General features: G+C 46.1%; 1 protein-coding gene across 2 annotated transcripts; it reads left to right on the plus strand.

Moving 5' to 3' along the window:
* Positions 1-890: 890 nt before the first annotated feature.
* Positions 891-15,351, plus strand: DYNLRB1 (dynein light chain roadblock-type 1). Of its 2 annotated transcripts, XM_063960232.1 has the most exons (5): positions 891-1,108; positions 4,672-4,769; positions 11,953-12,028; positions 13,581-13,748; positions 14,866-15,351. In XM_063960232.1, exons 1-5 carry the CDS (start codon positions 1,051-1,053, stop codon positions 14,907-14,909), a joined length of 444 nt encoding a protein of 147 aa, XP_063816302.1. In that variant the 5' UTR covers positions 891-1,050; the 3' UTR covers positions 14,910-15,351. The 2 variants fall into 2 exon arrangements, with proteins under 2 accessions (XP_063816302.1, XP_063816303.1); XM_063960233.1 differs by lacking the exons at positions 891-1,108; positions 4,672-4,769 and adding an exon at positions 1,708-1,867.
* The last annotated feature ends 593 nt before the right edge of the window (positions 15,352-15,944 follow it).

Below are 15,944 nucleotides of genomic sequence, written 5' to 3' on the forward strand. Positions count from 1 at the left end.
TGGTTCAGGACGCCCCTCTAAATGCCTACACTGTGTGTTGCAGAGCATTCCTGGAGCGCAGCCTGTCAGACAGGGGCGTAGCCAGAACTTTGTGGGCCCCATAGCAACATTTAAAAGGGGACCCCGTCCCAATTCTTCTAGAGAGATACTTTTCTGCAGCAGTTAATTTTATGCCCTATAATAGTGCCCTAGTTCATTTTCTGAACCATAATAGAGCCTTATTTAATGTTATGCCCCATAGTAGTGCCCTAGCTTCTTTCATGAATGACAGTAGTGCTTAAGTTCACCCTATGTCACGTTTCAGAGCTGCCAGTACACCTTATGCTACAGAGTACCCCCAATTCACATTATGATATATAGTGGTCCCCATTCATATTGTGCCTCATTATAGTGACCCGGTTCATATTATATAACATTAAAATGCCCTCCAGTTCATTTTATATCACACTACAATGAGCAGGTCCAGGGGAATACCTAAAAATGTATGTAACACATGTAACTTTGACAGGGAAGGTGGACCCCTCTCAGCTCTGGGCCCTATAGCAGCTGCACTGCCTGCACCTATGGTAGCTACGCCCTTGCTATCAGAGCTGCGGTCCCACCCTTGTGCCGCCATTCCCACCAGCGACCCGCTAACTGGGCCACCAGTGCTGTACTCACCACTCTTCTTTCTTCTGGCTCTGTTAGGGGGTGGAGGCTGTGCTGCGGGAGTGAGCGGTCGCCTTGTGGGCTTGCGATCATCACCCTCAGGAGCTCAGTGTCCGGTTCTCCCCTCCCCCTCCCCCTCCCCCTCCCCCTCCCCCTCCCCCTCCCTTCCCCCTCCAAGTCTCACGAAGCAGGGAGGCTGTTGCCAGCAGCCTTCCTGTACCTAACAACTCTTAGAAAACAACAAAACTAGAAAAACTCCTAGGAGCTCCCCTAGATCTGACTGGCTCCTCCGGGCACATTTTCTAAACTGAGTCTGGAAGCAAGGGGCATAGAGGGAGGAGCCAGCCCACACTATTAAACAATTAAAGTGCCAGTGGCTCCCAAAGGACCTGTCTATACCCCATGGTACTAAATGGACCACAGCATCCTCTAGGACGTAAGAGAAATTCCGTTAGCAACGGTAAGTTCTTGCCATAACGAATATATAGGACTACATGATAAAAGTGTCATTTGTTTGACATCTGTTGTATGCAAAAGTATATTTAGCATATTTACTAATATAGCAGCAATGCATTTGACAAAATAGATTTTGATTTGAATCATCTATTTCAGGGGTTCTCAAACCCGGTCCTCAGGAGTCAGGACCCCACACAGTGCATGTTTTGCAGGTAACCCAGCAAGTGCACAGGTGTATTAATTACTCACTGAACCATTTTAAAAGGTCCACAGGTGGAGCTAATTATTTCACTTTTGATTCTGTGGGGAGACCTGCAAAACATGCACTGTGTGGGGTCCTAAGGACCGAGTTTGAGAACCTGTGATCTATTTAGACTCCTCATTCCTGTGATAATGCTAAGAGTCTTACTAGTGTAGCGTCTAGTTAGTTACCCTTCGTGGAGAGGACCTAGGGAACATAGACAATAACTGTCTTACTAGAAGGGAAAGTAGACACATTCGTCTTACGAATGACAAATCATACAGAATTATATATGTACAGTGGCTTCAACAAAATGGCGGCTAGTGATGGAGACGATTTCCTTTTTTTTACCCGAATCACCACCGCCGCTGTATTGGGCGTTTCCTGTGCATCCTCAGTGTGTGGGTGCGGGAATGGAGGGTTTGGCCGCGCGGTGACGCCGGTCTCGGCGCATGCTCCGTGTCATCTGATAGCACCGGGGCGCACGGAGAGGGTAGCGGAGAGCTGCAGGCGGCGGACATGGTGAGTGATGTATGGGGCCGGGGTGTATCCTGGTACCCCCAGCAACATCTGGGGCAGCGGTCCTGGCTCTGCGGGTGACATCACTGGCCTCACTCCCAATCGCTGGTCATAGCATGTCTGTCACTGGCTTCTATTAATATGTGCTATACAGCCCTGAGAGGCGAGCAGAACCAAGGGCAATAAAGATTACAACAATGTGGCTTTAATAATGTCATGGTGGGGAACAGCAATAATGGTGACACACTGACGGGAGATGCGTAACATGTCTGACATCATAGACATTTTTTTTAGGTTTCTCCATGTCTTATGTTTAAATTTGCTTCCATTTATGTTCAACCAAAACGACACTATATTTACATATATTACTCTGTAGTGACTGAGGGGAGATTTATCAAAGCTTGGAGAGAGAGGCTTTGTTTAAAAAAAGCAACAACAAAAAAAACACATGAACTGCTTGGTACTGTATATTGTCTCTTGCCAGGCTTTGCTAAATCTCCCCCTGTGTCACTGTCAGAACCTGGTTTGCACAAAGTCAGTGTCGCAGCCAGTCTCTCTCAGGCTGTGTGAGAGAATGAGCGATCCTTCCAGATCGACAACTACCAATGGAATGCCCGTGCACCATGGCTGGCAGAAAGTAAAAGACAGCCAGCACTTTTGATGTCATAACATGCTAGGAACCACGGGTATGTCATTTTCTGCCCTCACTGTGACAACGGCTGCCCCTCTGTGCGAGACAACCCCACCAGCCGCCCTCCCTCCAATACTGGGACATTTAGGCGCCCCAAAGGCCTGTTGGGATGCCAGGACACAGACCCCAATTTCAGTTCAATCTCAGGAAAACCAGGACGTATAACAGCCCTATGCTAATGATGACCTCAGTCTTGATGGTGCCAGTTACAGTCTTAAAGATCCCAAGAACAAAGGCTATTAGGATGTTGGTTTAAGATTGTAAATGGCATAATCAAGATGAGGTCATCATTTAGCATGTACACTACAGATCCAAAAGTACATAGACACCCCTAATAATTACCACACCCACTGCTAACAGGTAGACACTAGTGACGAATCACTCATCACGATATGCCCATCAGATCGACCAATCTGTTTTTGGCAGATGCCAGGAGATTGCTTCTTGCCAACTGTAAACTTTGTTAGAAGAGGAATAATAGTCTGAGGATTTTTTCTGGCTAAGTTCCAGTGAAGGAAAATAATTATGCTACAGATCTAGTGACATCCTAAAGAATCTTGTGCTTCCAACTTTGCAGTAATAGTTTGATGAGCTCCATGAACAGAGTCATTACCTCAACCATGTGCAGTGGGGTACTGGCTGTACCCGTATGTCACCCTCCAAGGGGTGACCTCAAAATGGCAACTTTTCTTCTGTGATAGGAGGCGGTTGCTGCACTGTGACATTACGTTCAGCACTCTGCACTTGTCAGTGTAGTAGCCAGCAGTGCAGCCAGACGAGACTCCAGAATTATGAAAATGGGGGTTGGGTGCAAGGTCATGACCCCTTCCTGCGAGGTCATGTCCCCTTTTTTGGGGATGAAGGGGCTGCCCAGCACACTGGGAGTCACTGACCCCAGTGACACCCCTGATCGTGTGGAACACCTATGGGATGAATTGGTAGTTACAAGCCAGGACTTATTGCCAAACCTCCGTGTCTGAGCTCATAATGCTGTTGTGGGTGAATTAATTCAAGTCTCCATAGCCATGGTCCAAAAACTGATGGAAAAGCTTTCCAGAAGAGTGGAGGCAGTGTAGGGCATAGGTCTTCAACCTGCGGCCCTCCAGCTGCTGTGGAACTATACATCCCAGGATGCCCTGTCACGGTTTTGCTATTAAGGCTGGCTAAAACTGAGGCAGGGCATGCTGGGATGTGTAGTTCCACAGCAGCTGGAGGGCCGCAGGTTGAAAACCCATGATGTAGGGGACCCTCTGCATTTTAATGCCCGTGGTTTTGAAATGAGATGTTCAATAAGCACATATGGGTGTGGTGTTAGGGTGTCCACATACTTCTGGTCATGCATTGTATATTAGCATTATTGTGAGTATGACAACAAAAGTATACTCCTACACAAAACTGTATCAGTAGCCAATGATGAAAACGCCCTCTGCCACAGGTATGATGATAGGGGATGCAATCAATTTGCCGGCTGTCGGGATCCCGGTGGTCAGGATACTGACGCCGGAATCTCGACAGCCGACAATGCCAATAGCCGGAATCCTGGCACACAGGGGCTACTTCCACTCGTGGGTGTCCACAACACCCATAGAGTGAGACTAGAACCTGTGGCGAGCCCGCAAGGGGACTCTTAGCGCTCACCCCTGCTGCCGGCATTCTGGCGGGCGGGATGCCGCTGTCAGGATCTTGATAGCCGGCATCCCACCCGCTGGTAAAGAGTATGTATTCCGATGATAGATCTGTTATCATGGCCACTTTTCAGTCAGAATGTATTGTTAAGTGTAATGTCATGCAGCTATTTTCTGTCCATTATTTGCTATAGTTCTAGATGTGTGATTTCAACCATCTCAATCTAGTTTTTCAATTTGGTGGACAATACAAAAAAAGAATACTAGTTAATTACAGAGGCGCTACACTAACAGCGCTGCCTGAAGACCTAATGTCACAGGGCCTAATTGAGACCTGATCGCAGTAGCAGATTTGTTAGCAATTGGGCAAAATCATGTTGCACTGCAGGTGGGGCAGATATAACATGTGCAGAGAGAGTTAGATTTTGGTGGGTTGTATTGTTTCTATGCAGGGTTAATACTGGCTGCTTTATTTTTACACTGCAATTTAGATTTCCGTTTGAACACACCCCACCCCAATCTAACTCTCCGCGGATCTACTACGATAGACCGGCGCCAGGATCCCGACCACCGGAATGCCGGCAGCGGGGTGAGTGCAAAAGAGCCCCTTGCGGGCACGGTGGTGCGCTACGCTATTTATTCTTTCCTCCAGGGGTGTCGTGGACACCCCAAGAGGGAGAATAGTTGTTGGGTTTCCAGCGCCGGTATGCAGAGTGCCGGGATATCGAGCGCCTCCCCTCTCTGCACATGTTATATCTGCCCCACCTGTAGTGCACATGGTTTTGCCCATTAGCTAACAAATTTGCTGCTGCGATCAGGTCTGAATTAGGCCCACAGTGGTTTCATGTTTAGCAGTCCGTGTACTACTGCTAGAGTGTTGCTCATACAATAAATCAAGACTTTACAATTAAGTGGAATCATTTATCTGTTCATATAGACTTTCTGAACCACCATAGTGTACTATTTCCAAATATCTACCCAGGGCTGTAAAAGGGTAAAATTCTGCCCTGTCTTGTCCCTGACCCCCAAACTAGTGTCATTTTGATGTTGCATCGTTGGGGTAGAATGGCAGGGACCAGGAAGGAACATGGCACCTGTACCATCCTATGGACGCTCTGGGCGGTGACTGGAGTGTCCTAAATATGCTCCAGCGACTCTCTAAACAGCAGGGTGCAATTCCAGACTCTCTGCAAGCAAAATACTGGTGCCAAAGAGAAGCAACTGTGCTGCTAGATGCTGTTAGCGTCTCACTGGGCCTTTCAGGGTGCGTGTGCGCACTCCACGAAGGGCTTCAGACTGAAATCGCTGTCGCAGTCCAGTCTGAATTACCCCTAAGAGTAGAGCAACATTGTTTTGAAATTCAATATGCTGAGGAATGTTTTAATGCATTTTAACATGTTAAATTTAATGCCCTGCATGCTGATTCCGGGAAGTGCATGAGTTAAGTGGTTCCCCATAATTAAATATATGGACTGCTCACCTTTAACAGTTTTGATTGATAAAGCTTTACCATGTGGGGGACATTCTCACATACATGCACAATGTTAATGACTGTTTCCCATTACATCATGACGTTCCACAAAGAGGGCAGGTGCGCCAGCTTTAGTAAATAGAGTACTGTCCGGAGCTTCTCTTGAATGCTTTCTATCAGATTACGTAACCTATATCCCAATAGTCTATACTGACATCACTGCAATATAACAATAAAATAACACTTAATTTCATCTGGAATGCTTGGAGATTTTCTGATGAAACGGTCTGATTTGTGCCCAATTCTGAAAAGCCATAATGACGTTTATATTCACTTCTTGAAAGATGTCCTATTGAATGGTCTGCTCCCATGCATTCACTGTAGGAGCAGGGTGCTGATCAGTAAGGAGGGCATATTTTAATTTTGAAGGGCCAAATTGTACACGTACAGCCACTGTAGCAATACATCACATCTAAACTTAGGTCAATTAAAATATGCCCTACTAACTGATCAGCACCCTGCACCTAGAGTGAAGACTATCCATGTCTGTGACACCAGTAAGAGGAGGCCTGTGCTGTGCAGCCCACAGTGAGTTCTACTGTAAAGGAAGATGCAGGTTATACCTCCTGTTTCTCTATCGTCCTAGTGGATGCTGGGGTTCCTGAAAGGACCATGGGGAATAGCGGCTCCGCAGGAGACAGGGCACAAAAAGTAAAGCTTTTTCCGATCAGGTGGTGTGCACTGGCTCCTCCCCCTATGACCCTCCTCCAGACTCCTGTTAGATTTTTGTGCCCGGCCGAGAAGGGTGCAATCTAGGTGGCTCTCCTAAAGAGCTGCTTAGAAAAAGTTTAGCTAGGTTTTTTATTTTACAGTGATTCCTGCTGGCAACAGGATCACTGCAGCGAGGGACTGAGGGGAGAAGGAGTCAACTCACCTGCGTGCAGGATGGATTGGTTTCTTGGCTACTGGACATCAAGCTCCAGAGGGACGATCACAGGTACAGCCTGGATGGTCACCGGAGCCACGCCGCCGGCCCCCTTGCAGATGCTGAAATCAGAAGAGGTCCAGAATCGGCGGCTGAAGACTCCTGCAGTCTTCTAAAGGTAGCGCACAGCACTGCAGCTGTGCGCCATTTTCCTCTCAGCACACTTCACACGGCAGTCACTGAGGGTGCAGGGCGCTGGGAGGGGGGCGCCCTGGGAGGCAAATGAGTACCTATAAAGGCTAAAAATACCTCACATATAGCCCTAGAGGCTATATGGAGATATTTAACCCCTGCCTAATTTTTCTAAATAGCGGGAGACGAGCCCGCCGGAAAAGGGGCGGGGCCTATCTCCTCAGCACACGGCGCCATTTCCTCTCACAGTTCCGCTGGTCAGGACGGCTCCCAAGTCTCTCCCCTGCACTGCACTACAGAAACAGGGTAAAACAGAGAGGGGGGGGCACATTTATGGCGATATTTTGATATAACAAAGCAGCTATAAGGGAGCACTTATTATAAGGCTATCCCTGATATATATATAGCGCTTTTGGTGTGTGCTGGCAAACTCTCCCTCTGTCTCCCCAAAGGGCTAGTGGGTCCTGTCTTCGTTAGGAGCATTCCCTGTGTGTCTGCTGTGTGTCGGTACGTGTGTGTCGACATGTATGAGGACGATATTGGTGTGGAGGCGGAGCAATTGCCAAATATGAGGATGTCACCCCCTAGGGAGTCGACACCAGAATGGATGCCTTTATTTATGGAACTACGGGATAGTGTCAACACAGTCGTTTGACGACATGAGACGGCCGGACAATCAATTAGTGCCTGTCCAGGCGACTCAAACACCGTCAGGGGCTGTGAAACGCCCTTTGCCTCAGTCGGTCGACACAGACCCAGACACAGGCGATGACTCCAGTGGTGACGGTGACGAATCAACCGTATTTTCCAGTAGGGCCACACGTTATATGATTTTGGCAATGAAGGAGGCGTTACATTTAGCTGATACTACAGGTACCACTAAACAGGGTATTATGTGGGGTATGAAAAAACTACCTATAGTTTTTCCTGAATCAGAAGAACTAAATGACGTGTGTAATGAAGCGTGGGTTGCCCCTGATAAAAAGCTGATAATTTCAAAGAAATTATTGGCATTATACCCTTTCCCGCCAGAGGTTAGGGAGCGCTGGGAAACACCTCCTAGGGTGGACAAGGCGCTAACACGCTTATCTAAACAAGTGGCGTTACCCTCTCCTGAGACGGCCGCACTTAAAGATCCATCAGATAGGAGGATGGAAAATATCCAAAAAAGTATATACACACATGCAGGTGTTATACTACGACCAGCTGTAGCGACTGCCTGGATGGGCAGTGCGGGGGTAGTTTGGTCAGAATCCCTGATTGAAAATATTGATACCCTGGACAGGGACAATATTTTACTGTCGTTAGAACAAATAAAGGATGCATTTCTTTATATGCGTGATGCACAGAGGGATATATGCACACTGGCATCACGGGTAAGTGCTATGTCCATTTCGGCCAGAAGGGCTTTATGGACGCGACAGTGGACAGGCGATGCGGATTCAAAACGGCATATGGAAGTTTTGCCGTATAAAGGGGAGGAGTTATTTGGAGTCGGTCTATCAGATTTGGTGGCCACGGCTACAGCCGGGAAATCCACCTTTCTACCTCAAGTCACTCCCCAACAGAAAAAGGCACCGACTTTTCAACCGCAGCCCTTTCGTTCCTTTAAAAATAAGAGAGCAAAGGGCTATTCATATCTGCCACGAGGCAAAGGTCGAGGGAAGAGACAGCAACACGCAGCTCCTTCCCAGGATCAGAAGCCCTCCCCGGCTTCTACAAAAGCCTCAGCATGACGCTGGGGCTTCTCAAGCGGACTCGGGGACCGTGGGGGGTCGTCTCAAAAATTACAGCGCGCAGTGGGCTCACTCGCAAGTAGATCCCTGGATCCTGCAGATAATATCTCAGGGATACAGGTTGGAATTAGAGACAGATCCACCTCGCCGTTTCCTGAAGTCTGCTTTACCAACGTCCCCCTCCGAAAGGGAGACGGTGTTGGAAGCCATTCACAAGCTGTACTCTCAGCAGGTGATAGTCAAGGTACCTCTTCTGCAACAAGGGAAGGGGTATTATTCCACTCTTTTTGTGGTACCGAAGCCGGATGGCTCGGTAAGGCCTATTCTAAATCTGAAGTCCTTGAACCTGTACATAAAGAAGTTCAAGTTCAAAATGGAGTCACTCAGAGCAGTGATAGCGAACCTGGAAGAGGGGGACTTTATGGTATCCTTGGACATCAAGGATGCGTATCTCCACGTTCCAATTTACCCCTCACACCAGGGGTACCTCAGGTTCGTTGTACAAAACTGTCACTATCAGTTTCAGACGCTGCCGTTCGGATTGTCCACGGCACCTCGGATCTTTACAAAGGTAATGGCCGAGATGATGATTCTTCTTCGAAGAAAAGGCGTATTAATTATCCCATACTTGGACGATCTCCTAATAAGGGCGAGGTCCAGAGAACAGCTAGAGATGGGATTAGCACTGTCTCAGGAAGTGCTAAAACAGCACGGGTGGATTCTGAATATTCCAAAATCCCAGTTAATGCCGACAACTCGTCTGCTGTTCCTAGGGATGATTCTGGACACGGTTCAGAAAAAGGTTTTTCTCCCGGAGGAAAAAGCCAAGGAGTTATCCGAGCTTGTCAGGAACCTCCTAAAACCAGGAAAGGTGTCTGTACATCAATGCACAAGAGTCCTGGGAAAAATGGTGGCTTCTTACGAAGCAATTCCATTCGGCAGATTCCACGCAAGAATTTTCCAAAGGGATCTGTTGAACAAATGGTCAGGGTCGCATCTTCAGATGCACCTGCGGATAACCCTGTCTCCAAGGACAAGGGTGTCTCTTCTGTGGTGGTTGCAGAGTGCTCATCTATTGGAGGGCCGCAGATTCGGCATACAGGATTGGATCCTGGTGACCACGGACGCCAGCCTGAGAGGCTGGGGAGCAGTCACACAAGGAAGAAACTTCCAGGGAGTATGGACGAGCCTGGAAACGTCTCTTCACATAAACATTCTGGAACTAAGAGCAATATACAATGCTCTAAGCCAGGCAGAACCTCTGCTTCAGGGAAAACCGGTGTTGATCCAGTCGGACAACATCACGGCAGTCGCCCATGTGAACAGACAGGGCGGCACAAGAAGCAGGAGTGCAATGGCAGAAGCTGCAAGGATTCTTCGCTGGGCAGAGAATCATGTGATAGCACTGTCAGCAGTGTTCATCCCGGGAGTGGACAACTGGGAAGCAGACTTCCTCAGCAGACACGATCTTCACCCGGGAGAGTGGGGACTTCATCCAGAAGTCTTCCACATGCTGGTAACCCGTTGGGAAAGACCAATGGTGGACATGATGGCGTCTCGCCTCAACAAAAAACTGGACAGGTATTGCGCCAGGTCAAGAGATCCGCAGGCAATAGCTGTGGACGCGCTGGTAACGCCTTGGGTGTACCAGTCGGTGTATGTGTTTCCTCCTCTGCCTCTCATACCAAAAGTATTGAGAATTATACGGCAAAGAGGCGTAAGAACGATACTAGTGGTTCCGGATTGGCCAAGAAGGACTTGGTACCCGGAACTTCAAGAGATGATCACGGAAGATCCGTGGCCTCTACCTCTAAGGAGGGACTTGCTTCAGCAGGGTCCCTGTCTGTTTCAAGACTTACCGCGGCTGCGTTTGACGGCATGGCGGTTGAACGCCGGATCCTAAAGGAAAAAGGCATGCCGGAAGAAGTCATTCCTACTTTGATTAAAGCAAGGAAGGAAGTAACCGTGCAACATTATCACCGAATTTGGCGAAAATATGTTGCGTGGTGCGAAGATCGGAGTGCTCCGACGGAGGAATTTCAACTGGGTCGATTCCTACATTTCCTGCAATCAGGATTGTCAATGGGTCTCAAATTGGGATCTATTAAGGTTCAAATTTCGGCCCTGTCGATTTTCTTTCAAAAAGAATTGGCTTCAGTCCCTGAAGTCCAGACCTTTGTTAAGGGAGTGCTGCATATACAGCCTCCTGTGGTGCCTCCAGTGGCACCGTGGGATCTCAATGTGGTTTTGGATTTCCTAAAATCTCATTGGTTTGAACCACTAAAAAAGGTGGATTTGAAATATCTCACATGGAAAGTGACCATGCTTCTAGCCCTGGCTTCTGCCAGGAGAGTGTCAGAATTGGCAGCTTTATCTTACAAAAGCCCATATCTGATTTTCCATTCGGACAGGGCAGAACTGCGGACTCGTCCGCATTTTCTCCCTAAGGTGGTGTCAGCATTTCATCTGAACCAGCCTATTGTAGTGCCTGCGGCTACAAGTGACTTGGAGGACTCCAAGTTACTGGACGTTGTCAAAGCATTAAAAATATATATTGCAAGGACAGCTGGAGTCAGAAAATCTGACTCGTTGTTTATATTGTATGCACCCAACAAGATGGGTGCTCCGGCGTCTAAGCAGACGATTGCTCGTTTGATCTGTAGCACAATCCAACTTGCACATTCTGTGGCAGGCCTGCCACAGCCTAAATCTGTAAAGGCCCACTCCACAAGGAAGGTGGGCTCATCTTGGGCGGCTGCCCGAGGGGTCTCGGCATTACAACTTTGCCGAGCAGCTACGTGGTCAGGGGAGAACACGTTTGTAAAATTTTACAAATTTGATACTCTGGCTAAGGAGGACCTGGAGTTCTCTCATTCGGTGCTGCAGAGTCATCCGCACTCTCCCGCCCGTTTGGGAGCTTTGGTATAATCCCCATGGTCCTTTCAGGAACCCCAGCATCCACTAGGACGATAGAGAAAATAAGATTTTACTTACCGATAAATCTATTTCTCGGAGTCCGTAGTGGATGCTGGGCGCCCATCCCAAGTGCGGATTATCTGCATAAATTGTACATAGTTATTGTTAACTAATTCGGGTTATTGTTGAAGGAAGCCATCTTTCAGAGGCTCCGCTGTTATCATACTGTTAACTGGGTTTAGATCACAAGTTGTACGGTGTGATTGGTGTGGCTGGTATGAGTCTTACCCGGGATTCAAAATCCTCCCTTATTGTGTACGCTCGTCCGGGCACAGTACCTAACTGGAGTCTGGAGGAGGGTCATAGGGGGAGGAGCCAGTGCACACCACCTGATCGGAAAAAGCTTTACTTTTTGTGCCCTGTCTCCTGCGGAGCCGCTATTCCCCATGGTCCTTTCAGGAACCCCAGCATCCACTACGGACTCCGAGAAATAGATTTATCGGTAAGTAAAATCTTATTTTCTGTTTTGCAGGCAGACGTTGAAGAAACATTAAAGAGGATCCAGTGTCAGAAGGGTGTACAGGGAATTATTATTGTTAACTCAGAAGGTGAGTGGGCACCTGTTTAGTGGAAATTAAGAAAAATTACACAATGTGAACTTAAAAGGAATGTCTGAATACTGAAAAAGTATATCTATTAAAAAACCTTGGTAATTATGCACAGTAAACAAGTCTATTACACTAGGGGGAGACCGATGCAGAGTTATCCGCATTTTGGCGTCCACGTAGCACCTATCCATATGCTTGTTTTCATAGCCACCATCACTATCAATGTGTCCTCTGCAAGCTCACTGGCACACACCATACAAGTTGGTGTCCCGTTACAACAAGCATCACATCCAGTGTATCCATATCTCATATACAGTCAGGTCCATAAATATTGGATGAAACCCAGCGTCTGGTGATGTCTATGCGTTCCAGACTTCAGGCGGTAATTGACTGCAAAGGATTTGCAACAAAGTATTAAAAAGTGAAAGTTTGATTTAGGATTGTTTAGTTTGTCCCATTACTTATGGTCCCTTAAAAAGTGGGAGGCACATATAGAAACCGTTATAATTCCTACACCGTTCACCTTATATATAGAAACCGTTATAATTCCTACACCGTTCACCTTATATATAGAAACCGTTATAATTCCTACACCGTTCACCTTTATATATAGAAACCGTTATAATTCCTACACTGTTCACCTCAAATGAAAGCGGAAAGTCTGCAGTTAAAGCACATCTTGTTTGTTTCATTTCAAATCCATTGTGGTGGTGTATAGAGTCCAAAATATGAGAATTGTGTTGATGTCCCAATATTTATCGACCTGGCTGTATAATGTGTTTATTCTACGTATTTAACAACAAATATATACATTTATCCCCTGTCCCCGCACATATGAATGTTATCGACTTTTTATATGCAACAACTTCTAGACAAAGTTTTCTTTTAATAAACATAGAATGTGACGGCAGAAAAGAACCACTTGGCCCATCTAGTTTGCCCATGTACACGGACACACTTACACACTAGGGTTAATTTTTTGTCAGGAGCCAGTTAACCTACCAGTATATTTTTGGATTTTGGGAGGAAACCGGAGTAACCAGAGGAAACCCATGCAAGCACAGGGAGAATCTACAAACTCCACACAATTACTGTGTGGTGAAAATCGAACTCACGACCTACCGTGAGGCAGTAATGCTAACCATTACACCATTTGTAATTGGCTTATGGCTGAAGCATAAATATATTTGATGGAACTGTAAAGCCGGGTACACACTGGAATGATATTGGCCCAATGTGGTGTTTGCAGACGAATTGGAACATGTCGGGTATATTGCTCAGTATGTATACCCTATTTGCAGCTGCACAGCCAACCAGGCAATAATGCTAACAACCCAGTTCTATGTAAATGACGGAGCGATATCCTGCTCTGTACTTCGTACTTTATTCTAATGTGTACCTAGGGTCCGATATGTCAGTCCGACATGTTGGCTGGGGACACATCGCTCAATGTGTACCCAGCGTAACACAAATTGCAATTGTATGTAAAAATGCATCCTGTGACATAAATTTTGTAGCTATTTTATATAAGGAATGTCTGGTTCTCTTTCAGGAATTCCCATTAAGAGCACAATGGATAATACCACTACTGCACAGTATGCTGGCCTCATGCATCAATTGGCGATAAAAGCCAGAAGCTCGGTACGGGATATAGACCCCCAGAATGATCTGACATTCCTCAGGGTCCGTTCCAAGAAAAATGAGATTATGATTGCTCCAGGTAATATATTGCATTCCTGGTGCAGGATTGTCTAGTTTTTCTTACACTTGGATGCAAAGAATATGACCATTTAGAAAAGGGAAATACCACTTGTAGCTATTATTGCTGGAGAATATCAGGATGTATACTGCCAGCAAATGGGGTCAACTAAACATCTGTTCAGGCTTATAATTCTTAGACATAAAATACATGGATCTGCAGAATGACCGCGTCTGAAACATTGCACGTTTGCCCAAATACAGTTCTGTATGTCAGTGTGGTTCATAACTGTGTACTTATGTATAGAAAGTGTTGCAAATTTAGCAAATCCAACAATTTACAGTACACACAATCTAAACAATTGGGCCTGCAATCTCCCACCCCACTTCTCCCACTGTATTCCCCAACACAACTCCCAGAACATATTATAAACTGTCTTATCAGTAACAAACAGCATGTCCCAGAAAAGCAGTGACCTCGGAACCCTATAAGTGAAGCAGTAGTCAGACTTTTATCAGTTTACCTAGATTGCCAGGTGCAGGGACAGACTGACATTAAACAGTGACTTCTTCCAAAGCTGGATACAAAGCTAACTAAGGGGGTAATTCCAAGTTGATCGCAGCAGGAAATTTTTTAGCAATTGGGCAAAACCATGTACACTGCAGGGGGTGCAGATATAACATTTGCAGAGAGAGTTATATTTGGGTGGGTTATTTTGTTTCTGTGCAGGGTAAATACTGGCTGCTTTATTTTTACACTGCAATTTAGATTGCAGATTGAACACACCACACCCAAATCTAACTCTCTCTGCACATGTTAAATCTGCCCCCCCTGCACTGCACATGGTTTTGGCCAACTGCTAAAAAATTTCCTGCTGCGATCAACTTGGAATTACCCCCTAAAAGCTAACGTGCCTTCACTTCTTGGCACCAAAAACTAGACTGGGGTACTGCTGGAGGTGGGAGGGGTTAGAAGGTGGGAGGAGTTGATTTTTATCTATTTTAGTGCCAAACTCCATAGCCCACACTCTCACCCAGTGGTAATGACGCAGCGTCCCCCAGATGGACTCCGAGGAAGGGATTTTACGTTGAGTAAAAAATCCAATTTTTAATAAAAATGTTTATTGTATTTTTTTCAGATAAAGACTACATGTTAGTTGTCATCCAGCAACCATCAGAATGATCTCCTCATGGGTATTGGCATTCCTTATTTTTATCTTCTTTATTCTTCCATGCAATTTTGTTTTTGCCCTGGAGCTGCAGAGTGAACCCTCGGATCCCACGTGACTGTTTTCGAGCATCTATGACTTGCCCTCCCGGGTGACCGCTCTAAGAGTAACAGTATACGCCGAGCAATGTTCTACGGTATCATGTTCTTCTAACCAGTCCTATATGAAATAGCTGCACCTTACGGCTTGTTTGTTTTATACAGACTATAACATTAATATACAATGTTCTAATAAAGTGCTTATTAAGTGTCTGTAGTAGCCCTCAGTGCATTGTAGTACTATTTAATTACATTTTTTCCAACAATTTCTCTACTGCACGGCTTTGCTATTTCACCAGATGAAGCAAGAGAGCTAAATGTAATATTTAAAATCTGAATTAAAACTTCAGTTATTGTATCCATGTGTTTCCTTTTGTGTTTCCCTCTTGTACAATAGACTGTAGTTTACATATGTAAATTCTCCATCCAACATAGTGGCATGCCTAGTCATTCACATGCATTCCTTATTCTGCCTACAGATTCAATCATTATCTGCTATATTTCCCTATGTGTGCAGTCATCCTCCAGATGGCCAAAAATGTAATTTTGTGTTCAACCATGAATGCCAGGCTGGTCGGTGATCCTATCACGCAGGATTGCTATATGTGTGGCCATGTAAGCAAGAGGCCGAAAGCAGCACATACGCAGTATTATTTGATTTCTTTAACTATGCACAGGTGATCTGTTTTGCTTGGTTGGTAATTATCCTTTTTCTACAAATACAAATCCTGAAGACATGACCTGTTGTGGGTACTTGATGACTTGCGTCGAAAACACCTAGTTTGAGCTTAAAAATACATGTCTCATTACTAGAGCTACATATTAGGGCAGGAACAGCTAATGTACACTTGGGAGGTACAATAGGGAACTCCCCTTCAGTGTCCTACACTTTGTGTATTCAACTATCCCTAGCAATATAGGTTGCTGGAGCTGCTGTCTTCCTCATTACTG

The sequence above is a fragment of the Pseudophryne corroboree genome, chromosome 3 (assembly GCF_028390025.1).
Source record: "Pseudophryne corroboree isolate aPseCor3 chromosome 3, aPseCor3.hap2, whole genome shotgun sequence".
NCBI lineage: Eukaryota > Metazoa > Chordata > Amphibia > Anura > Myobatrachidae > Pseudophryne > Pseudophryne corroboree.